This window comes from Uloborus diversus, chromosome 1 (genome assembly GCF_026930045.1).
Source record: "Uloborus diversus isolate 005 chromosome 1, Udiv.v.3.1, whole genome shotgun sequence".
NCBI classification, from domain to species: Eukaryota; Metazoa; Arthropoda; class Arachnida; order Araneae; family Uloboridae; genus Uloborus; species Uloborus diversus.
In genome coordinates, this window is record NC_072731.1 from 173,545,229 (window position 1) to 173,571,781 (window position 26,553).

The 26,553-nt window shown below is 35.6% G+C and overlaps 1 protein-coding gene across 1 annotated transcript in view; it reads right to left on the minus strand.

Moving 5' to 3' along the window:
- Positions 1–6,695: 6,695 nt before the first annotated feature.
- The window catches only part of LOC129223149 (protein ABHD11-like), a 36,357-nt gene continuing 16,499 nt past the window's right edge, over positions 6,696–26,553 (minus strand). The window contains exons 5-7 of the mRNA XM_054857718.1: positions 15,014–15,205; positions 9,565–9,764; positions 6,696–6,856 (exon numbers count right to left, since the gene is read on the minus strand). Coding sequence (XP_054713693.1) covers positions 6,718–6,856; positions 9,565–9,764; positions 15,014–15,205 — 531 coding nt within the window. The 3' untranslated portion in view covers positions 6,696–6,717. The remainder of the gene's footprint in view (positions 6,857–9,564; positions 9,765–15,013; positions 15,206–26,553) is intronic.

Below are 26,553 nucleotides of genomic sequence, written 5' to 3' on the forward strand. Positions count from 1 at the left end.
AAAAAAAATAAATAAATAAATAAAAAATTATTTTTAAATAAAAAAAGAACCGACTGCAAAAAACAAAGAGGAACTAAAAAGTAAAAAATAATTGGTCATACTTACATACGATTTCCTACCCAAACGTATAAATCAAATTTAGTTTACAATTCCATGTTGCAAATGCATTCGTTTGGCTGTTACTGCAATGAGAGTGCAAGTAAAGAGTAAAAAAAAAAAAAAAAAAATTCAAATGAAAAACAACTGCTTTTCTGGACTCAATTAGCAACTTTGGACCCCCACTGCAGCCAAACTAGGGCCTATGCAGTCAAACCGCTTTAGCTAGGTTCATATCTAGTGCAAACTGATCTAAATCCAGAATTTCGTTCAGATCTGTGACCCTCGAGATCGTGCCGTTTGGTAGTTCAAAAACTTTTTTATAGTTGCTTCCTTTAAATAGGTATTGATTACGTTTTAAGACAAATGTTGTCAATTTAGGACGGTAAAGACAATTTTCTCGCTCAATCAAACACCCCGCTTAATCGAATAATATTTCTAGGAACCGACGAAATTCGATTAAGCGGGGCCGACAGTATTTGTTAATATACAGACAAACTAAATGACCTTTTAATTTTCTACTGCGGGCAAAGCCGTGCGGGTACCGCTTGTAAAGTAATAAAGTTCTTGTTATAAACATTTTAAACATCAATTGAGACCTTCTAATATGCGGTACGATATTTCTTTAGTTAATATTAAGCTTATTTGTTTTTTAAATATTTTGCTAAAGTAGTCGAGTACGATCGGGGTAAAGTGGATGGGGCAAAGTGAAATAGCTTATTTCGCTTACTCACTCAATCATTTACTAAAACACTTACGTATTCAGTTATTAACTTATTCATTTACATTCATTCACTTATTTATTCATCCATTCACTTATTTTCTTATTCATTCACTCTTTTACTCACTCATTTGCCTTTCTTCATACATTAATTAATTAATGAATTAATGGATGAATGTATTCGTTATTTTGTTAAATTTTCTTTTCATTTGTTCATTCGAAATTTTATTTACAGATTCAAGTGATAAAAACTACCTTTTATTATCAAATAAAAACTATTTCATTTTTCACTTTGACCCATGAAAAAAAAAAAAAAAAATTGTTTCACTTTTTTTTTTGAAGGATCAAAATTACTGCTAAAAATAAAAAATAATATTTCAATGGAAGTTTTATTACAAAATGCAATGTTCTTTCTTTTTATACTGTAACTAGTGGCACCCGTACGGCTTCGCCCGTAATAGAAAAATTAAAGGTCTTTTGGTTTGCCTGTATATTTACAAATAATGTATGGTGAATTTTCTCGCCAATTGGCTTGTACCGACGTTACAGTTCCACGTTATGATAATTTCGTATCTCGCCAATTGACTTGTGCCCATGTTACGGTTCCACGTTATGATAATTTCGTAACTTATGATAGTTTTTTTCTTAAAATTGGAATAAAAAAAGAACCACGTCGAATTTTCGAAACATCGCTTCGAGGTGCACACTCCCATGCTACATACTAACTTTGTGCCAAATTTCATGAAAATCGGCCGAACGGTTTAGGCGCTATGCTCGTCACAGACATCCTACAGACATCCAGACATCCAGACATCCTCCGGACAGAGAGACTTTCAGCTTTATTATTAGTAAAGATTAACAAAACAAATTCCCAATTGGTTCATCTTGGAAAAAACTCAGTCATCTTATCTGTTTCACTTTGCCCCACATTCCCCTACTAGATTTTAATCACTAATTTCGTTACGTTTGGAAAAATATTTCACTGTTCAGGTTTAAGCATAAAAATTCTGTTTTCAATTTTATTGACGATCTAATGGTACCCGCACGGCTTTGCCCGTAGTAGAAAAGTAAATGGTCTTTTGGTTCGCCTGTATATTTACAAAAGATGTATGGTGAATTTCTCGCCAATTGGCTTGCCCATGTTACGGTTCCACGTTATGATAACTTGGTAATTTACTCATCCATCTTATGATCATTTTACTCGAGAAAATGTTCTTAAAATTGGAATAGAAAAAGAACAAAATCTAATTTTCGAAAAATCGCTTGGAGGTGCACATCCCCATACTACAGACTAACTTTGCCAAATTTCATGAAAATTGGCCGAACGGTCTAGGCGCTATGCGCGTCACAGAGATCCAGACATCCTCCAGATAGAGAGACTTTCAGTTTTATTGTTAGTAAAGATAAATCTTGCAGGGGTTCCTATGAAACATTTTCTTATTAATCAGTAGCAAAATAAAATTTGATGAGGCTATTAGCAAGAGAATTTTGTAATTTTTAGTTTGAATTTTGAGAAAAAGTCATCATTTTGATGAAGAAAGGTACAGATATTGAAATATTTGTGAGCTATTTAAAAATAACAATGACACAATCCTCTCCCTTTCTCTAAACATTGAGGTTCTTAAAAACAACAGATACGCAATACTAATGAAACTTTTTTTTTTTTTCATTTCCTATTTTGTTACGTCCAAAATTATTACGCTTAGCTAGAAGATGACATTACAAAGTATTAATTGTGCATTTATTGAAAATAGTTAGTCGATAGCTAACTCAAATGCTTCATTTTGAAACAATTTCCTTGATGATAAAACAATAAGTATGAAGAAAAACTTAGTGTAGTGTTATCGAAGCACACTATACTAAGCACAGTATACTTTTTCAAAATATACTGGGAAATTCTGTTTCGTTAGTTGATTTAATATAAGAGTAAAAACATGTTTATAGTCTTTCAAACCATCTTATTGGGCGACATATCTGTACTTGAGAGCCGGACTGACGTAAGTTTAAAAATTGCGATGTTCAGTTTATTAGTGCACTAGTGGTACCCGCACGGCTTTGCCCGTAGTAGAAAATTAAAAGGTCATTTGTTTCGCATGTATATTTACAAATAATGGATGATGAATTTCTCGCCAATTCGCTATGCTTGCCCATGTTGAGGTTCCACGTTATGATGGTAATTTACTCGCCCACGTTGTGATAATTTGCTCATTGAAACGTTCTTAAAATTGGAATAGAAAAAGAACAAAATCGAATTTTCGAAAAATCGCTTCGAGGTGCACACCTCCATGCTGTAAACTAATTCTGTGCAAAATTTCATGAAAATCAGCCGAACGATCTAGGCGTTACGCGCGTCACAAAGATCCTGACAGAGAGAGAGAGAGAGAGAGAGAGAGAAATCCAGGCAGACTTTCAGCTTTATTATTAGTAAGGATTGTATGTATATAGTATCCTATTCCGCATGTAAACGTAATTCTAAAAAAAAGGAAAAATCCTTTGCAAAAAGTTACCAGTGCTGAAAGATCACGTGCCCCGTTTTTTGCATGCGCCAATCTTTTTTCCTATATCTCCTGCAAAGTAGCGATTATATGACTTACGTTGTTCTGGCTCTAAGGTACACATACCTCCAAAACGAAACTATACATGCTTAACACTAAAATGGAAGATTTCCAAAAATCTGTCATCGGCTAACTTGGTCATTTATGTCTTGTTCTATTCGTATTTTGAAAGAATAGTCGCCTGATTTTTTCCGGTTTAAGCTGAAAAGAGTCTTTTTTATTGTTTTAATTTGAGACAAGTCGGTAATAAAATAAACGTTGCTCTAAGGAGAAAATTGATTCAATATGTTTTGAACATTTCTATTGAAGTTTTGAAAAAATAGAGAAAGAGAGCATAATACTTATTACATCAACATTTGCTGTTGGTCACTTTTTTATTCATTTTTTTTTTCCCGACTGTATTCGATAAGGAAATGGTATCTGCTTGATTAGAAAATCCGTTTGGACGTGAAACAGATGTAAAATAAGATATAAAACGTTTCACCGCAGCTAGAAGTTTTCTGCGATAAAACTTTGTTATATCTGATTTAATTTTCAAGCACAAAGGTATTTATTCAATCCTTCTTCGTGGAAGAGATGTTTTCTTTACAACGACTTGTATGATTGCTGCGGCTTACACACAGTGCATCTTTAATTAATAGAAAATGCACTTTGTATTAATAATAATATAAAATGCGTCTTTTATTAGTAACAAAACAGTATTTTCAGATTCTTATTTAAAAACAAATAGTTCTCATTTCTCTCAGTATTTGCATTAGCATGGGTCTCGGAAAATATCATCTATATTTCCTTTAAATACATTTTGTGTATGCCTGTTTGTGGCTCGTTGTATGATTCGAATGTTTTCATTGTGTTACAAGTAGTCTTATTTGTCGCATCGTAAAAATGGTGGTTTTATTAATACTACACTAATGCTAATCTCTCCATTTGAACACACTTATCAAATTCTCGATTTTTTATCTGAATTAAAATTTAACGTTCTGAGTTATTCAGAGTAAAAATAATGGGAAAATACTTAATATCAGGCATAACTTTCCCACCATGGGCAACGCAGAGGCTGACCACCTGTACTTAATGGCTGAAACCACCGACGTGTACGTATAATGGTGTCGTTTACGAACTTTTAAAAGTATTTTTTCTGAAAGAGCACGCTTAAAAACATAGGATTTCACCATTTTTTAAATAATTTGACAAAGTTAAATATTTTTTAAACATTTTTTAAATTGATATCGCAGATTCAATTCCTTTTTTTACGCTTCTGCAGATGACATCACAAGTGATGAAATGTCCTTCACTGATGCCATTAGCGCAGAGCGCAATATTCAATTCCCCACTGAGTTATCATAAGCTGGAAACGTGGTAGACAGCAAGCGTAAACATTCAGCGTGTCAAAGTTCATCACTTGTGACGTCATAAAGATCACGCCTTATTTGAAAAATCGGACTGCTTAAAAAATTAATTAAAAACTAAACGATTTGAAAATAAAAGATTATCTTCGCATACATTTTTTTTTTTTTTTTGCTCATTCTATCGACTTCAGTGACTAAAAGTAGTACTTTTGACTGACGGAAACAAACCCATTGACAGACTGACAAAACTGACAGACAAGCAATACCGAAAGAAACCACCTCAGGAATCAATCTGGGATGTGTGAGAAACTTATCCGTTAGCTTAGTTCGGATTATCATATTTCTTTGTCATATTTAAGCTCAGGGGCAGATTATTGTGCGGCTTTCTGGGGCCAGGGTCTCACCAAAAACGTTTGGGGTGCAGAAATGACTTTTCTCTCATCATATATTTGATTGACATTGAGCAATTGCGCATGTATGGTTAATGCATTAATTAGGCAATATTACAAACTTTTAAATGCTATTGCAACATCATTAATGAGTTGCTTTTTTGTTGAATTTTACCACTTACAAGAAATTCCTTTTTCAAAAAAACTTTTCTGGGAAAGTAGGATAAAAAGGAGCTTTATTGTGAATTTTTACTTATTTATTTATTGAGCAATCACGATTGCTTATTGATCTCACTTGACTGTTTTGATGTCCTTTGATTTTATTTTCTCACCGCCACCCTCTGCAGCATCACCGTCGACCGGGTCCTCACGATGCTGCTCCTATAGCGAAAGCCGTCTGCAGGTTGCATCCATGTCCTACACACACACGCAATAGGGTGTGTCTTATAATGCACTTTTTAAAAAAGTTTTGAATTTTTTATGGGGCACCCCTTTAATTGTTTCCTTTTGATGAAAAAATACACACATAAAAGTTTCATTGAATTTGATCATAATTTAAGGGGTGCTACCAGTGATTAAAATTACATTCATTGTGAAAAGAATGGTGTAAAAATCAACTCCCCAATATATCTTGTTACATTTTTGATCAACATGAAATTAGGTTGGTTGGGTTTAACATAACACAAATACCTATTTCTAATATATACAAGAAAATAATAAGCATTTCATGGTTGTCATTTTATGTAAAAATGTCAAAAAAACAACCGAAAGTTCGGTAATGCCATTTATATCACAGGTTTACACTTTCGGTCTTTTACATTCAGCAATATTGTAATTTTTCTCTTTGTGACAATACAAACTTTTCACTGATTGCTATACTTATTATCCAGACTAAATATATAAATTTAAAAAAAATAAAATAAAAAGAGAGAGATTTGACAAATTTTGCAGCAATGGTAGCACCTTCTAAATATTATTCAATTTTTATTTTTCAGATATGAGAATTTTTTTTTTCATCCAAAGGAACAAAATGAGAGGGTGCCTCATGAAAAGATAACACCTTTAAAAATAAGACGCACCCTAACGCGCATACATACACAATTACACACACAAGCGCGCACACACACACAAACATATACACACAACTACCCACACATTCATGCCTGCACACAGACACAAACACATATGCCTACACACACATACACCCCACACACATTCATATACACAACTACCCACACACAAACACACATACCCCCCACACACAAACACACACGCCTACATACACATACTCGTGATTGCGAAAAACATAATTTGAATTCAAGATGTCAAAATTCATTTTTTTTCTTTTTGTCAGCTATCAACACATGAAATCATTGAAGGAACAACTATGGAGTTCATCACTAGCAAGTTTATTCAACAGTTCTCTCAAAGCATTATTGAAATGCAATTAGACAAATACTATGTAATTAAGAACATATAGTTCATTTACAAATTACGTTCAAATTTGCGTCCTGCGAAATTGTTATTTAGGTAAGCGTGCAAAAAAAAAAAAAAAAAAACATACAATAAATTTTTTGCTTCACTGTGTGGGGGAAAGCAGATATAAGTTACACTTTAGACAGAAATTCCAAAAGAGTTTTTTGAAGCATATCTGGACAGTCTGCTATTATATTGTGAGAAGATCCTTGAATTGCCACCATCTTCGCCCCAGGAAAATGTTGCTTAATTCTAGCTTCATTTGTTGAGCTGAAAAGAAAGGACAAATACTATATGACTAGTGGTACCCGCACGGCTTTGCACGTAATAGAAAAATTAAAAGGTCTTTTGGTTCGTCTGTATGTTTACAAATATAATGTATGGTTAATTTTCTCGCCGATTGGCTTATACTCATGTTACAGTTCACCGTTATGACAATTTCGTATCTCGCCAATTGGCTTGTGCCCATGTTACGGTTCCAAGTTATGATAATTTCGTAATTTTAATCCATCTTATGATATTTTTGTTTCTAAAATTGGAATAGAAAAAGAACCACATCGAATTTTCGAAAAATCGCTTCAAGGTGCACACCCCAATGCTACAAACTAACTTTGTGCGAAATTTCATGAAAATCGGCCGAACGGTCTAGGCGCTATGCGCGTCACAGACATCCTCTAGACAGACTTTCAGCTTTATTATTAGTAAAGATAAAGATAAAGATTTGCAAGATTGAGATCCGTCAAAATACGACCATGTCACACAAATTAATTAGAAACACAATTTTTACTGTTTCTTGCAAATGAAGCCCACGACATTTACCACATTTCCATTCAGCAAGGTTTTTCCGTTTTTAGAGTGCTATGCAAATAGAACCCAGTAAAATAGCTTACTTCCATTATGCAATATATGCATCTAGGGCATACTGAAAGATGGGAATCTGGTTTTATACTCGGGAAAACCAAACCTGGCAGCATATAAACAACCTTTATTTTGTTAGAGACCATGTAAAAATTTGGAGACTGCTGATTGGCTACCACGTAAAAACTTCATCTGTGTCTTTTATAGCTTGATTTGAACCTTTTAATTGTTGTTTCACTTCGGAAGAAGGTGAGGTTAAAAACATCTAAAAGGGAATTCAAAACTTCTGAGGGACGAAATTTGTTCACATGCGTTGGTTCTGAAAAAACATGGTCGATGCATTTAAGTCGGCCAGCCAAATTGGGAGTCCTAATGCTACCAGCTTAAGTTTCCTCCAACTATAGTTTATGTTTTACGTGAATGATAGTAGGGAACCGAGAGATAACTTGAACTGACTCAATTACGTTAGTCATTTCTCGTTTGGTAGGTTGCCAAAGATCCGGTGTTAGGATTAATTACAATATTTTCCCAAATCAAATATTCGCTTTCTAAGAAATTCATTAACATGACTTCATAAACATTTTTATCCTTTTTATCTTTCGTATCATTTTAAATTCCATAAAATATGCACAAAATGAAAACTATTCAGAGTTCAAAGAACAAAGCACAAAAGACACTGAATTTTATTGACCTTGAGCAGCCGATTTTTATAACAGTTCCACAGAGTAATTAAGTTTCATGTAGATGTGGGGGAAACACATAATGATAACTAGCTGATGTGTTTATCACATGACTTCCTTTTACACCAATTTAATGTTATTTACCCATTATTGCAATTTTAATGCGATTCAATAGTTTACTCTCTAAATATCACCAACAGTGGCCTAATTGAAACCAGATTTCAAAAAAAAATGCCAAATTTGTCGCCAAGCTGGCGACAAAACTTGGCGACCGAAAGACTGGCGATATATCGCCATGTGTTCGCCAAATTATAACACCACTTGAGTTTGCATCGAAATTAACAAAGATTTCCCCCCAAAAAGGTACAAAATACCCTTTTAGAAACACCTAAATGCAACCAAAAGGGGAGGTGCACAACTAGACCCCACTAGGAGTCTACGTACCAAATTTCAACTTTCTAGGACATACCGTTCTTGAGTTATGTGACATTCATACGCACATACGCACAGACATACGTACATACAGACGTCACGAGAAAACTCGTTGTAATTAACTCCTGAAACGTCAAAATGGATATTTTGGGCGTCTTTACGTTCTTAGGTATATATGCACGTGTGGTCGGGTCGGAAAAAAAACTCAATTTATCATTCGGGGGTGAGCAAAATGGAAATTAAGGTCGATTTTCGAGTGAAACTTTTTTCGCGAATACAATACTTATTTTTTTGTAAAAGGAAGTAAAAATCACATATGCAATCAGTTGACTAAAAACAGCATTTCAAATGCGATTTTCTCAAAACGTCCATTTTAAAATCTCACAATTCATTTTCCAGAAAACTGTTTAACATATTTCTCTGGTATTTTCATCACGTTTCATTTATATGCAGAAACGAAATTTTTGTTTTAATACACACTCATTCCTGAACAGCTGTTTTTAATGGTAACGAGCTGATGTGTGCATCACATTACTTCCTTTTACCCCAATTTAATGTCATTTCCCCATTACTGGCAATTTTACAATAGTTTACTTTCTAAATATCAACAACAGTAACCAAATTGAAGTCAGATTTAAAAGAAAAAAATCGCCACATTTGTCACCAAGTTGGCGACAAAACTTGGCGACCAAAAGACTGTCGATACATCGCCAAGTGTCCGCCAAATTATAACACCACTTGAGTTTACATCGAAATTAACAATGATTTCCCCCAAAAAGGGGCAAAAGGGCTCCTTTGGAGCATCCGGATGCAACTAAAAAGGAAGGTGTACAACTAGACCCCACTAGGAGTCTACGTACCAAATTTCAACATTCTAGGACATTCCGTTCTTGAATTATGCGACATATATACACACATACACACTTACACACATACGCACATTTTTGTAGAAGGAAGTAAAAAGAATGAAATACAAATACTGAAAAAAAGAAAAAAAAGATTGCTTACAAATCCAAAATTGATTCAGTTCCATAGATGAATGTTGAAGGACCACTATAGATGCCTTCGGGGTCAGACATAAGACTGTCTGGATTATTCAAAGCTTTAATCAAAACGGGAATATTTGCTCTGGAACTCCAATGTCCGTTTTTCTGGCGTTTCAAGAAACCTAAATATGAATCGATCATTTGCTCTTTCACTTTTCCAGTCTGAAAATGATAATTGAAAAATAAAAATATTTTGTAACTAAGTACAGGTTTCTTAAAGCATAGTAAAAGTGATGCTACGAGAGAGAAGTTGTCAATTCTTGTCTATGGGCTCTGATGTTTAATATTTTCTAACTTGTCACTTTCTTACGTGCTGTTTACAAATGATGTCACGTTTTGAAGGAGGGAGGGGTGGGAAATTGTGATAAGGGGGAGGAAGGGGGTAACAAGAAATGTGACATCACGCATTTTTTATAAGAATATATTAGTGAAAAATAGCGTGACATGTGATAAAGGGGAGGAGGTTAAGTGTGACACTTAGTGACAAAGGAGGGAAGGAAGAAAATGTGACGTCATTTGTGGATCGCCCCTTAACACTTTTTGTTATAGCGATTAACAATGGAGGTGGTGCATTCCCAGAAATGTACACTCTATATAAAAAAATCGACGTACCAAGAAGCAATCATCCGATTGCTTTGAAATTTTGTATGCATGAGTGTTTTGACCAGATATGCAAATGATTAAAATTTGGTGTCCAATGAATGAATAGTTTGATCTCCAGCGCATCGAAACATCTAGCAGATGTATATAAGAGCAATTCTTCTACAGTTGTTAAAACTTTCGGTTCAGTTGCGATTCAGATTACTTTTCAACAACTTAAAAATGCCTCGCCGCATGGTTCGTGCTCATTAGGAACAACTGTCAGTTTAAAAGAGGTCGCATCATAGGATTGAGAGGCCGGTTGGTGAAATCGGAGAATCTCTCTTCATTTGAGTCGAAGCGATGCGGCGATTCGAAGATGCTGGCAAGGATGGGTGGAAAATGGTAGAGTTCAGCGTCAGGATGGCAGCGGTCGACCTAGGGTCACAACAGATCGTGATGACAGAGTGATTGTCCGATCAGCTGTCACAGCGCTTTCTTCATCTCTATGAACCATCAGATATTAAACCCAAACACCAGTGTCCATCATGACCATTTACAGACGGTTGGGACAACGAAATAAACGCTCGCGCCGACCGTTAACGCCACCTGCCACTGACGTCTACACACTGCCGAGCCAGATTACAGTGGTGCATGGCTCGATCAGGTTGAAATGGTGCCGACTGGGGACGTGCAGTCTTTAGCGAAGAACCCCGCTTCCAACTGTGTCATGACAATCATCGAAGACGTGTTTGAAGACATCAAGGGCAGAGGGGGGGGGGATCCTGGTTTCCCTTTTGCACGCCACACTGGCCCTCAACAAGGCATTATGGTCTGGGGTGCCATTTCCTTTGATAACTGGACCCCTTTGGTCGTAATTAGAGGTACACTTACTGCACAGTGGTACGTCGACGACATCCTAAGACCTGTTTTGCTGCCGTTCCTTTTGCAGTACCCTCGGCTGGTTTTCAGCAGGACAATGCCAGATAACATACGGCACGTGTTGCTATGAACTGTCCGCAAGTTTGTCAAACTCTTCCGTGGCCTGCCAGATCGCCAGATTCCTCTCCCATCGAGCATGTCTGGGATATGATGGGATGGCGATTGCATCTGGCAAGGAATGTTGATAACTTCGTTCGACAATTGGAGCGAATTTGGCCGGAAATACCGCAGGACACCCTCCGGGAACTTTATTGGTGTTTGCCAAATCATGCTCCAGCTTGTATCCGGGCTAGAGGTGGGTTAATCCCATATTGAACTTGTTACTGTATTTCTGATATAAATTATTTAATTGTTCCGAGAAATTTAATCATTTACTATTCAGTGCATTGTCTTCCTATCCACTAATTTTCGTCTAAATCGGATCATTCCTTCTTCGTGCGTCGATTTTTTTTTTGTTATAGAGTGTATATTAACGCTATATTATAGGCAAACTCAATTACATTTTTTTTTAATCTTAATTATATTTGTGAAAGTAACACGAAAAGATATAAATAATACGGGAAGTTTCTTTACTGAAGATATGCGGCGCGACTCGTATGCAACATTCGATACAGATTCAGCTGATCGATAAACATTGTACATTGAAATTTAAATGAGACTTTTATCGCTGTCTTCAATCTATACGAGACTTTTAAAGCTACTGTTAAAAGTTTCATGAGAAATGTTGATGTTGATGAGGATATTGATGGATTGTTGTCCTTTTTCTAGCGGATGATTTTTGGGGATACTGTCTGCATTCAAAAGTTTTTTATGTTTTTGTTTTTGTTATTTTGATGTGTGATTGTCGTAAGTTTATGAATCTCTTTACATTCATAAGCTAGCATCTTTCATAGTTTACAAATTCAGAGAACTTTTATGGTTTTGCATTATTATTATTATTATTATTTTGTGGGTCGAAATGAAAAAAAGTACCCCGACCCAGTTAAATAAACACCAAAACCAGAGGGCAAACACAGAATTTTCTAGCCGTTTTGCTCTGGAAATGTTTAGAAGAAAGTTATGACTACCAAAACAAAAACCGAGGCGATCATTTACAGGTCGTTATGTTCTATAATGAAATTGTTAATTAGGACATTATAAGAAGAAGAGTCGGAAATGAAGTTTCAACAGTTGAATGCGGTCAGAATTGTGTAAGAAAGTCAAAAAATAGATTGATACATTAATAATAAGACATAACTTAATTTTTCCACATAAGTACCAAAGACATTGATACATTTGTCATACCGCTTAATATGTCTCAAAAGAAAGCTCAGGAAAAACTAAGGACTTTGCATACAAAAGCGTCTAACGACTTGTTTGACTTCAGCATCATTTCTAAAGCGCCTTACGCCAGGAGTTTTCTTCAAAGCCGAAAACAGATAGAAGTCACTTAGAGCGAGATCAGGACCGTATGGCGAATGGTATATGTGTTCTCAACCATGAATTGCAATATGGTTTTGTGATGCTGTCTCGTATTGTCATCCATCATCAAAACGCCAGATCTGAGAAAGTCAAGCCGCTTTTTCTGAATTGCCTCTTTCAATTTCGACCCCTCTCTCAATTTTTGAAATCACCTTTTACAATCTTGACGTCCCAGTAACACGTAGCATCGTCAATATTAAAAGCCCTGATGTTTTCCTGGAGGGCTTTTCGAGCGGTATGACAAATGTCTCAACGTGCTTGGTACTTACATTGACAAATAAAGTTGTGCCGTATCTTTCATGCCTCTATATATTGCTTGACTTTCATACACACCTGGTCCACAGTTGTTAGGGAAAAAAAATTTTCCCACTCATTCCTGTACATTAGGGTAAAGTAGCCATATTTCGTCCGTGTTCCCAATTTCGTCCCCCTAAGTTTCTCTGGTCTGACACTAGATGTTGCCGTCGATGATATTTCTCTTGTTACGGTCAAAAACACTATTTATTTGTCGAAGTTTCATAAATCTATTACGCTACGTTGCTGTTTGTCAGCTTGATTTATCGTAGTACTATTTGTAAACGCTCTTTCTCGGATCTTTTAAAATGAGTTTATTTCGTTGTATTTGACATATTCGTTTAGAGTAAGCTGTAAACTGAATTATTTGAGCCTTTTGCTACTTTTAAGTTCACTTCACGTAGAGCGGGAAATCGTTATATTGGCGAATATGATGTTCCTATTTTCGTCCCCTATAAAGATTGGAGTAAAAACTTTGATGCAGATTCATATGTGCCAAAAATATTTCTTATGGAGAAAAACATGAAGAAATATAGGTACGTTGCCTTCAACGCACCTCGTGGCAAGCATAAAATGTGCTCCAGGATGAAAATCAAAAAAAAAAAAAAAAAGAAACATTTGTGACGCTTGTTTGGAAGCTTGATGAAATGAATCTTACATTTGCTAAATAAGTATCTCACCTAACAGCCTTGAAATTTTGTACAAAATTATTCGAGTCCCCCTGGTTTGCACTTGGGGTTTTGTTTTTTAAATTTCGAATTAGTTTTTTGTAATTATTTTTTACGCTTAAATTTTGCGTAAATTGCCTATTAAAGGAATGAAAGAATTTCCATACCCCTAAACATTTTATGTCGTTCGAAAGAGATTTTGTTTCTGCATCAAATAAAGCTTGTTCCAATTTTCTCAATTAGTTAGAACAGCAAATATGAGGGTTTCTATTTTAGCGAAAAGTCCTAGGCTGAATTCATTTCAAGCCCAGAGATTTTTTCTCTAGAGATCACGAATTTGAAAGCGACTATTGAAACAATCAAAACGGCCGTTTTGCTATGTTGAGGAGGCCCTTAAGCGGTGGAATTTGGTACAAGTTAGTTTGGACTTTCAACAAGTTAGTTTTGGACAAGAGGGACGGATGCTCTTTTAGAAGTGTTTTTTTTTTAATGAAATAATTTTGTAATACTTATTTTTATGAAGTTCTTTTTGTCTTTGTCTTGGAGTGGGATTTTATTGTTTTTCTATGCTTAATGTGTATTTTACTAAAACAATCTTTTCTGCGGGAAGGGGAGCGTGATCTTTATTTAGTTCTAACGGTAACACGTATTGTAACTGGTTTTTCTTAACAGGTACTTTAGATCTTCGTAAATCAAATAAGATTGCCAAGCAATCTTCGGGGGTGGGTGAGCGGCAGTGAGCAGGGGGTGCAGCGCCCTAGTTTTGTAAAAAAAATGCATGATCTGTTATGTTTTCCTTCAATACAATTTATTAATCCGTATTATTATTGTCAGGTTTTTAACACTGTATTGCTTCTTTTAAAACGTGTATTGAAGGGGACGAAAATAGGACAACCATTTTTAATTCTGATAAAAGTTCATTTTTTAAGAAATTTTTTTAACGGAAAACAAATTATGTTTATATTGCATTTAAGCTTAAATGTCACCTGCAGGCTTAGTTGGTGGTGCTTTATAAATTATTTTGGATTAATTGATTGTAACGTAAGGCAATTAAAGACCAAAAAGCTTATAGGGGATGAAGTACGGCTACTTTACCCTAAATTTTGACTATAGGTTCGTTTTCCCCCTAATTTAGAGGCAGTATTAAATGTAAGAAATAACGATATTTACTGAAAATTCACCACCTTTATATATATATATATATATATATATATATATATATATATATATATATATATATATATATATATATATATATATATATATATATATATATATATATATATATATATATATATATATATATATATATATATATATATATATCTGTCCATTGGCATAAGTCCCAACATAAGTAAAATTTTTATTTCGAACAGATAAAATGAATGTGAGTTGGTCGTTAAGTCACTTGAACTTCACGATCTGAAAGACTGAAAATGAATAAATGAATAAAAACAAGCCTCTTACCAAGCCCTCCGGGATAATCTTTTGTATCTCCTCAGACATAGTTAGAATTACTTGTTCCGCATCGGTGTCTGGAGGTATTTGCTTCAGAAAATTATGGACTCTCGTCATGCCCGATTTGATGAGTTCAATTAGTGATTCGGAGTACTTCCCAACAGTCATGTCTACAACAAATAACCCTTCAACTCTTTCAGGCTGCAATAAAGTGAAAAAATTTGGCACATTTTTTGCTGTTTTCGTGAGAAACGACAACCACAATCTTCAGTCAATAAAAGGTGGCACGATGACAAAAAACTTTCTAACTCTGATGCATACAAGGTATGATTTAAAAGTTTCAAGACTGATCTCAAAACTAGAAAATTACTGAACATTTAAGTACAGCGCCCTAAAATTCTTCTAAATATGATCCTTCAGCAGCATGGAGTCGAATCACTTCCTTTTTAGACCTGTCGTGATTAGGGGAAGATGAAAAAAGTCACTTGGAAACAAGTCGGGGCTGTAGAGTGGCTGCGCCAGTGTTGACACGTTAAACTTGACCAAATCTTCGTCGTCGGTGACGACGTGTGAGCGGACGCGTTGTCGTGGAGCAGAATCTAATCGCCCTAGATCGCCAGGCGGACGAGGCCGACTGGATCTCTCAAGCGGCGGAGAACACCAGCGTGAAAATATTTTTTCGTACCTCCCACTTTTCGAGCGAGGTCAATGACACGCACTCATGCTATAAGCGATGTACACTCTCCAGTGTTCCGAAGCCAATGGCCGCAGCTTCCGTTCGTTCACTGACATCCCCCACTACTTCCCTAGCCCATCCGCACCAGTCTACGCGCGCTCCCCTTCTCGGAAGAAAAAACAGTCTTGAAACTTCTGAATCACACCTTGTATTACAGAAAATTTAGAAGAATGTATGGCTTTAGATCAGGGGTTCCCAAATTGGTGCCACGGTGCCCTGCGGGGTGCCTTAGGGATAGACGAGGGGTGCTGCAAAGTTTTTAAGATATAAAATTTTCCAGGAGTGCCCCCCCCCCCCCCAAGATCAAGGGCGTACCCACCAAAATATCGCGAAGACACCCCTAAAAATAAGAAAAATACTCCTCAAACAACCCCTTAAAAATTTCAATGGCGCAGTCTGAGTCATGACCTCTTCCCTCCCCCCCCCAAAAGAGTGGGCAGCCCTGAATTTTTGTTAGTGTAAAAAATAAGTGTGATGGTTCTCTTTGAAGTTTCACCTGGTTTCATATATTTTACACAAATTCATAAAAAGTAACACAAAAGCCATATTAAACCCATAAAGGGCCTTTTTATTCTTTTCTAATTTAATTTAATTTAATATTACTTTTTTATTTATTTATTTTTTTGCGTCTTCGAACTTGTGCGTCTCTGCTTATTTGCAATCTTAAACTAGAGCGCCTTCAGTTTCTTTTTTTCTTTTTTATGCCCTCAAACCTGCGCAATTTCTTTTTTTAAATTTATTTTATTATTTTACATTTCATTTTATTTGCGCCCTTGAACCTGTGCGCCTTCATTTTATTTATTTTGCTCCCTTGAACCTATGCGCCTTCGTCCCCCCCCCTCTCGAATCGTCTTTGAGGGGGTCTTCACCTTCAAATCTGTGCGCTTTCGCTTTTTTTTGCACCCTCGAATCTATACGCCTTTTGGGAGATAAGGTTGTATTCATCTAGCTTGACCCAGTCCGTTCCTGCACTATAAGCAAATAAAAGTAGAAAAAGTTAATTGTTTCTGTAGTTTTTATGTTTCAATCTGCAGAGATTTCTCTCAGTAAGTTAAAAAAAAAAAAAAATTCCCCCAGTAAGACATAAAAATAAAATTTTCAATGTTTTCATTTGAAGTTAAGTTTGATTATTATGCAGTGTCTTCAGACCCGTCATTTCAAATTTTTCCATTAGGGCAGGGGGTCAAAGGGCATATACAAAATTTAAATTTTCTGAAAAGCAGCAAAAATTACACCCATGAACTTGAAATGTAAACACATTAAGTTTTCTTTCTCTTAAACTATATGTGAAGGGATTTTTCGATAATGGGGTGGTTTCCTTCAGTGACTAAAAGTACTACTTTTAGTCATTGAAATGGATAAAATGAGCAAAAAAAAAAAAAAAAAAAAACCTGGACCCAGAAAATACTTTCATTTTTCCAACAGTTATTTTTAGTTAATTTTTTAAAATGTCCGATTCTTCAAACAAGGCGTGGTTTTTATGACGTCACAAATGATGCACTATGGCGCATCTGTTTATCGCGTTTCCACGTTATGATAATTAAGGTGCGAATTAAAGACGCGCTCTCGCTTGCTATCAACCATATCGTTGCACGTGAGTAAAGATGCGAATTAAATATTTTGCACTGTGAATGGCAACACAGAATGGCATTTCATCATTTGTGATCCCGGCAAGGAATAAAGGGTGTCCCAAAACTAATGCAAGATTTCAATTTGCCGCCATTTTTGCAATAAATGGTTGGCAACCCTGAAAAAAGAACAATTTGACAGCTGAGAGTTTAGGGTAATCAAAAATGGAGCGTTATACGATACAATAACGCGTTTTCATTATTGAACAATTGTTTCAAAAATAATGAAAGTTGAGGCTGGTCAAGCAGTTACTGTTATTGGCGCTCGGTATCGCAATACGGTAATGCACGGGTGGTTGTGGGGCTTGTTGACATAGACCTTTGAATTCAAATAACCTCATAAGAAGAAATTTAAAAATGTTAAATCACACGATCTAGGGTGCCCATTCTGATCACCGAAATGAGAGAGTACGCGACTAGGAAATGCCTTATGCAGTAATTGAAATGTTTCACTCTCTCTAGCTGTATGGTACAAAAACACCACATTTTTACTAACCCTAAACTCTCAACTGTCAAATTGTTCTTTTTTCATGGTTGCCAACAATTTATGGAAAAAATGGTGGCAAATTCAAACCTTGCGTTAATTTTGGGACACCCTTTATAAACTATGAAAGCGCACCGATTTAATTTTTTTTTAATATTAAACTTAAACAAATTATTTAAAAAATAGTTAGAATCTATGTTTTCAAGCATGTTCTTTCAGAAAAAAATACTTTTAAAATTTTGGAAACGACCCCATTGAGAATTTGGCACGACCATCAAATTTTTGCGCCCGAATAATTTTATTTTGGTAACAGATGATTTTTGGTAACCTTATGCGACTAGATCTTTCCTTGGAGCAGGCTTACCCTGACCACATTCCTGCATTCTCGGGGGTGGTCAAAGTCACAGATCTGATTTAGCCCTGTTAGGCTTTTGGTATGCGCAACCAGGGCTGTGGAGTCGGAGTCGGACTGATTTTGAGGTAAAGGAATCGGAGTCGGAGTTGTTAGAAAACATGCCGACTCCGACTCCGGGCTTCTTTTTTTCTTTCCTTTTCAGTGACTCTCCTTGCATTTTTTAAAAACTGACTACCAATCGGTTCGATTACATGCATAAAAAGATACTAATGAGAAAATAACTGCCATTATGGCAATCAGCTAGCTGGAGTGCTTACCGAACTTTCTGCAGCCGTCCCCTAGTTTGCTCGCTTTTTAGCTTAACTAATAGCAACTGTCAGCAAACTGTTTGTTGCCTAACATTTTCAAGTAATCACTTTCAAATAAAAATAGAAATATAGTGTTTTGTTCGATCTCAGTTATAAAATAGTAAAAGAAACGTAACAAATTAGTAAGTCGAGGCCCGTAGCTAAGGTTGAAACGTTTAAGGGTGATCGGCAAATTCAAAAAAGTTCTGGCACGAAAGCACGAATCCAAATGATTCGATGAAATAATCTATTGTTTTTTTCTTTATTAAGACTATTTCTATAAACTTGGTTAAACTAAACTTAAAAGTATGGAACAAAAGTGTAAATGATTTCTTGATTAAAACACTCAATAATTGCAGTTAATCTCAAAATCTTCATATTAAAGTTAATTCTAAAACAGCCAATAAAATTTAAATTAAAAATTTAGCGAAGAAGAAATATAGGTATAGTAAGAGCTATTCCTACAAATTTGTATATCGCCGCATTTTGTGTAAAATTAGCATATGACGTATATGTGCCCTATTTTCGTTGAAAATTTATTGATGAAATATAATTTTAAATATATTCGCGAAAATTTTCGGAATTAAAGTATTTACATTTTTTATAAACTCTGAAATTAGCTTTGGGAATCATCTACCAGATGGGTGTCACCCGGGGCAAACCACCCCCTCTCAAGAACTTGGATTTAGAAAAAAAAAGCTTTTTTTTCTCTCAAGTTACAACTTTCAAAAATTGAAAGCACACGATTTGATCAATATCCATTTGTGAAACATTTAGGGGGGGTAAATTACAGATAATCCTTTTCAAATTTTTTAAAATGGATTTTTAACTCATCTCACTTTTTAACTCGTAACTATTGGAAAATTTGATTTTTAAATTTTTCTAACGTTGTATGCGTCTTGGGTTTACAATAAAAAACAAAATGCAAAATTTTCATAAAAAGGAATTAATATATCAATCTCTGTTTAGAGGTTTTCCCCTTTCCCCTGAAGGGAGAGAGGGAGTTGAAAAAATACAATTAAAAAATATATATAAAAAAATCCGGAGTCGGAGTCGGGGGTTTCAAAATCCAGGAGTCGGAGTCGGTCATTTTCCTTCCTACTCCGCAGCCCTGTGCGCAACAACAGATGTTTCCTCACTCTTTGCTTATTCTTGTTACGGAAAAATTTTCCTCGCACAGACCTTGTAGCCAAAAATTTGACGATAATGAATAAAAATCTGCAAACTCCCAATTATTTAAGTCATCCCCTATGTTGATTGCCTCGTTTCAAGTTAAACGAGATTACTAATGTTAAATTTCAGGCTCTGCCATTTTAATAAAAGTTGCAGTGTGAAATCAATCAATCAAACAAAAAATCCGGTCAGACTCCAGCGACATCTGTTGAATTTTGTGATAAACTGTTAACTATATATATAAAAAAAGATTATTTTACTTTTGAAGTGAGAATTCATAATGGGGTCATTTCCAAAATTTTAAAAGTATTTAATCTGACCATTTTTTAAATAATTTTTTCAAGTTTAATATTAAAAAAATTACTTAAATCGGGGCGCTTTCAATGTTTATGCTTCTGTCCGATGACATCACAAATGATGAAATGATGAAATGCCATTCTGTGTTGCCATTCACAGAGCAAAATATTTAATTCGCATCTTTACTCACGTGTATTGGCAAAGATATGCTTGATAGCAAGCGTGATTATCATAACGTGGAATCGCGATAGAAAGATGCGCCAAAGAGCATCATTTGTGACGTCATCAAGACCATGCCTTGTTTCAAAAATCAGACATTTTAAAAAATTAATTAAAAAATAACTGTTGGAAAAATGAAAATATTTTCTGGGTATATGTTTTTTTTTTTTTTTTTTTTTGCTTATTCCATCAATTTCAGTGACAAAAAGTACTACTTTTGACTAGAGGTGCGACATCAATGTCAAAACATCGATGTCCGAAACATCGATCTTTTTATCAATATATAACATACATTTTTGAGTGTACAACACTACAGATTTAAATATATGATAATCTCTAACAAATGTTTCTTAATGGATCAGTAAATTCTTTTTTGGCATTTGTCAATTCATTTAATTATAGCTATTTTTTCAGAAATTTCTAAGTAAAGCCAATAGTAAATTATATACTACATATATTCTCTAACCAATTATACAACACCACATTTCGCAAGTCAACAGAAAAATAAACAAATCAGTCAAGAGGAAGCTTTCCTGTCGCCGTTTATGCTTATAAAACATTGAAAAAAAAAAAAAATGCCATGTTTATTTTGAATGCATTCATTTTATACTCCGTTGAAGCTTAAATAGTTTTGGGAAATTTCAAATATTCTTAACACCGGCAGCAGCGAACTTACTTTCTTTGAATTTTTCTATGCCATTTTCCAAGCAATGAGGATTCTGAGCCAACCTTGGAGAAAGAATTTGAGGAGCATATGTTGAGGTTTTAAGAAGCATTTTGAAATTTGGCGGAGCAGCTCCGTATTTTGCATAAAATTCAAATAAAAAAACGAAAACCACTCGTCTTAAATTGTTTTTGTACTTTGATAATCATTTTAAGCACTAGCATAAAAATAAAACGAGCTGATGTGTGCATCACATGACTTCCTTTTACTCCAATTTAATGTCATTTCCCCATTTTTAGCAATTTTAATGTGATTCAATTGTTTACTCTCTAAACATCACCAACAGTGACCAAAATTGAAACCACATTTAAAATTAAAAAAAAACGCCAAATTTGTCGCCAAGTTGGCGATAAAACTTGGCGATCGAAAGACTGGCGATATATCGCCAAGTGTCCGACACATTATAACACCACTTGAGTTTACATCGAAATTAACAATGATAAGGGGCAAAAGACCACCTTATGAACATCTGAATGCAACCAAAAGGGAAGGTGCACAACTAGGCCCCACTAGGAGTTTACGTACCAAATTTCAACTTTCTAGGACATACCGTTTTTGAGTTATGCGAGATACATACACACATACATACATACGCACATACATACGTACATACGGACGTCACGAGAAAATTCGTTGTAATTAACTCGGAGGTCGTCAAAATGGATATTTCGGGTGTCTGTAGGTTCCTAGGTATATATCCACGTGTGGTCGGGTCGAAAAAAAAACCCCTCAACATTTATTCGGGTGTGAGAAAAATTTAAATTAAGGCCTATTCTTGAGCAAACATTTTTTTGCGAGTACAATACTTCCTTTTTCGTAAAAGGAAGTAAAAACAGCTTTAAACACTACTAGGGGGCTATCGCCCCCTGCTCGCTATCGCTCGCCAACCCCCGGAACTGCTTACGCAGTTCCCTGTGGATCGCTTCGCGATCCATGCTCGCTTCGCTCGCTCGCTGTATGCCAATACATTAGCCTAGCTAAAATTTTCCGTAAAAATTAAAGTTGGTAATTGCATTTAGGTCACCATCCATTTAACCAATATGAAAATTACGTTCATAATGTTAATTTGTCTGCTTTAGCCAGATTTTCGACAGTTTAACTTTGCTGTATGTAAGATGACTGCCTTGGCAATGTGCACAACTTTACCATTATAGATACAAAAGTGTCTGTCATTGCTTTGGAGAGATTGCACTTCTACCTGTTGGTCCGCGGAAGGTATTTTATTTCCCTTCTACCACCCATTGGAAAACCAATGAAGGCATTCCCCTATCCGCCACCTGGGGACGCGCCCTCTAGGGGTTACAGGCTCCCCCGAGGGATGTATTTACATTATTTACACTCTTATATATTTACATATTTACACTCTTATATATTCTAATCAGAGAAAACTTCCTCATATACACAATTAAAAATGTCCCGTTTGGGAGCCACAACTGACACTGCTTCAAAAGATCTTGTTCTTGATAATGCCACATAGAGCTGGCCATGACTAAAAACAGGCTCAGAGAGCACCAAACATATTTTCTCAAACGTTTGTCCTTCTTGTTGTTATTCTGAATCCTTGCCACGTCACGAACAAAAAATGGTTTAACTAAAAACGCGAAAACTCGCCAAGGCTACTTTGCTTGCACAATACTAAAACTACTATAACCCTAAACAAATTTGGCGAAACCTTTCAGCTGAGAATAAAAGGAATAAAGTAAATTCTTTCTCGGTTATTCATTTTGAACTGAACTGTCGTACTGAAGCAGAGAATAGACGACGCTCAAAGCGCCTACGCGTTCAAAACAACATTGCCGATGAACATGATTGTGGAGCAATGTGTGAAGAATGCGAATTTTGTGGTGCTCTTTATTGGCAGAAAGAGCGTAATACTGCAAATAAATATACTAAATGTTTAATGCCACATAGAGCTGGCCATGACTAAAAACAGGCTCAGAGAGCACCAAACATATTTTCTCAAACGTTTGTCCTTCTTGTTGTTATTCTGAATCCTTGCCACGTCACGAACAAAAAATGGTTTAACTAAAAACGCGAAAACTCGCCAAGGCTACTTTGCTTGCACAATACTAAAACTACTATAACCCTAAACAAATTTGGCGAAACCTTTCAGCTGAGAATAAAAGGAATAAAGTAAATTCTTTCTCGGTTATTCATTTTGAACTGAACTGTCGTACTGAAGCAGAGAATAGACGACGCTCAAAGCGCCTACGCGTTCAAAACAACATTGCCGATGAACATGATTGTGGAGCAATGTGTGAAGAATGCGAATTTTGTGGTGCTCTTTATTGGCAGAAAGAGCGTAATACTGCAAATAAATATACTAAATGTTGCCATGATGGAAAGGTGCGGTTACCGGCATTGTGTGACGCACCTGATCTGTTGAAGGAACTGCTGACTGAAAATTCCCCAGCCGCTAAAAATTATCGGCAGCGAATCAGAGAATACAACTCTGGAAATGGCTCGTCTTAAATTGGATTCAAGAACGGTTTCCTGCCTTCTTTGAGCTTTTCTTTGCTGATTAAGGTTGAAATGGGCCACAGCCCGACTCAAACTCATCTCAAAAAAAAAAAAAGTTCGTTGAGTATTCTGTGATTCAAGATTTCAAAACAACGTAGAAGTTTGTTTACATGATTTATCGGCGAAGTGTTGCCAACAGAGGTTTAGAAATTCACCCCTTCATTTGCCGGCACGTAAGAGAATTATATATATAGATGTCATGTTTGAAAACGCTCGGCCGGGGAAATGCGAAGCAAAATACCTTTTTGCAGCGCTCAGGAGTTTTGCAATTTTTGCAGAGCAGTTGGCACCCCTGTTTGAGCTTATTTTGCATGATAGCGACAGGAGCTCAGGTCCTACATTTCTGAGAGTTCAATGCTTTTGGGTCAATTTACAGATACCATCTTTTTTTTCCTCATTTTGAAGATCGATGTTTTGAATCATTGATGTTTTTCAATCGATGTCACTTCTCTGTAAAAAAATTTATTACAATTTTTAATTAAAATACAAAAACATCAACATCGAAAGAACATCGAACCGAAAACATCGATGTTCCAAAAACATCGAAAGTTAAACATCGATGTTAAAAACACCGATGTTTTAACAAAAACATCGACATCGATGTCGCACCCCTAACTTTTGACTGAAGGAAATAACCCTATTGAGTTCTAATGTGTTTACGTTAATTTAAAGGCGCAGTTTTCCTTCCTCAAGAAAAGTATCTGAAAAGATATTTTAAGCAAAAAGTAAATAGATATGAAACTTTGTTTCCAAAAAAATTAATTAATAAATTAATAACTTTTAAAACAAAATCCCATGAATGAAAGCTGAGGAAATTGTTTTTCTCCTTCTAATTAAATCTATGTAAAATTCTTTTAATGAAAAAGGTTTGATAATTTATTCTAATTTTTGCAATGAAACATTTTTAAAATTAGTTGAGTAATGTGACTGACTTTAAAGTCTGAATAAACAATTAGGAGTTAGTTACATTGAATATTGATCATTTCTTGAAGTATGCATTAAATAATAACTTTCAAACGAGCCCAAAAAAAGTTTGCTGTTTGGAAATGTACCTATTTAAATATTTGGTTAACTGGTTCGGAATAAAATTGATCGTTAGCATGTCCTTTCTTATCAGAATGCATTACAATTCACATCATAAAGGAATACGTTGTATCAGGGGCGGACTGACTAGGTCGGCTAGTCGGGGATCCCCGACTGGGCCAACCGCCGAGTGGGCCACTTCAAGCATTTTTTTTTACTGAACTTAATACATTTAAATTAATATCTAATGTTTTTTAAAGTGTCATAAAAGAAATAAAAAAAAAATCATGTAATTCGTTTATTCTATGTGAAAAAAGCGGAAAACAGGGTCCCCCCCCCCCCACACACACTCTGAGCCAGTGACCAAAGTAAATAGCCGAAGTTCCCACGTGCGAACGCTTTCCTCTCTTATTAACTTTCTCTCTAGTTTTTAGAGCTCTGGTCCATGGCTCCCACATTGAGGAAATGGGAGGAGGGCAGAGAAATTGGGGTCCGATGCAGCCTGAAACAGGGTTCGGGCCGAAAAACGAGCATTAAAAACTTATATTTATAGGCCTATTAACAAGAATTGGAGGGGCCATTAGACAAAGCGGCCCCGGCCCTGCTACAAATGCATGTTGTCCGAGATTGTTTAAGTGAGGAGTGAAATACATGTAGGGACGTAGCGGCAAACAAGATATAGGGAGAGGGGCAATAGTCATCTGCTACGGACCCCAAAATGTCTGTGCCCGCGCCTGGTTTCACTGGTTGTGACAGATTCAACTGAATGCTGTCAGTTGGCCAAAATTTCGACTTAGAAGAAAGTGCTCTTGAAAATAGTCCTGAGGCATTAGTTCCGGAGGGCTGGGGAGGACAAGGTTTCTTTCTTTCTTCTTCTTCTTCTTTTTTTTTTTTTTTGAGCTACATTAGTTGTAATCAGGAACAGATTAAAACTTAACGGGGTACCTAAGGTATTTCAGGTATGAGATCCCTTTGTAGTCCTAAAATCACCAACGGTACTAGTCTGTAATCTACAATTGAGAATTTTGATGCAAGAACCAGTTCAGTCCAAACTTTTTTTTTAAATTCATTTTTGCGTGTGGCCGATAGTATAGAAGTTCCGATTGGTACAACAACGGGACACAAATGTAAGATCAGACCGTTGCTTTCTAGTATAAATACTGTTAGAAAGATTGCCTTACAACCGGACACTAATGCTATTTGTTGGTCTTACCAACAATGAGTGAGTCTGGACTTACCTGGTTCTTGCATCGAGGCACTCAATAATGTTTTTCAGATTTAAATATCGAAAAATTGCCACACAAAGTCTTCGAACCTTCACCATTCCCTTAAAGTGACTAAAGAAAGCTTAAAATTTCACATTTTGAAATTTTCATGGGAGAGCTTCGTAACCCTTTTCTAAGCACTATAGCCTAAAATTGATTTCAATTTCGGAAAAAAATGCCCAGAGGGAACCAGTGTTTCCCTCAGACCAAAAAATGGGCAGCGCGCTTTCAGATAAAAGGGTAGTGTTTAAGAGAAATTTTGTAAAACATTAAGGTGTTTCTTTTATTTTTTGGTTTTCTAGGTACATACAAAGTTCAAGTGTTTTCGAGTAATTATTTTTTAAATATTGAAAAGCTTTTTGATGTTTAGTTTTAAAGGTAATGCAAAAAACATTCAGATACATTCTAATCAGATTCTTGTGGATAAGTTATTGAAACGAGAGAATGACGTTTCAAGGATAGGCTTATGTGAATCTTCACCTTTTGAAAAACATATAGCTTTTGTGAAGTTTTGTCAAAATTTTATGAGGAGGGTTGATCAAGTTAAGGCTCAAAGGTTAGCTTAAAAGCGGAAGGGCACACACACACACAGCGCCTTCCTAAAAAATCTAACACTCGAGAAACCTGTCCCATTTTCTTTTAATGTTTTCAAACACATTATGTTTTTTAAATTTCAACGTCGAAAAATTCCGAAGGAGAGTCGCCGGATTCCTTATAGTAACTAAATGCAGTTTAAAATAGGGTAGAGTATGCTTCAGTTTACACTGAACTAGAAATG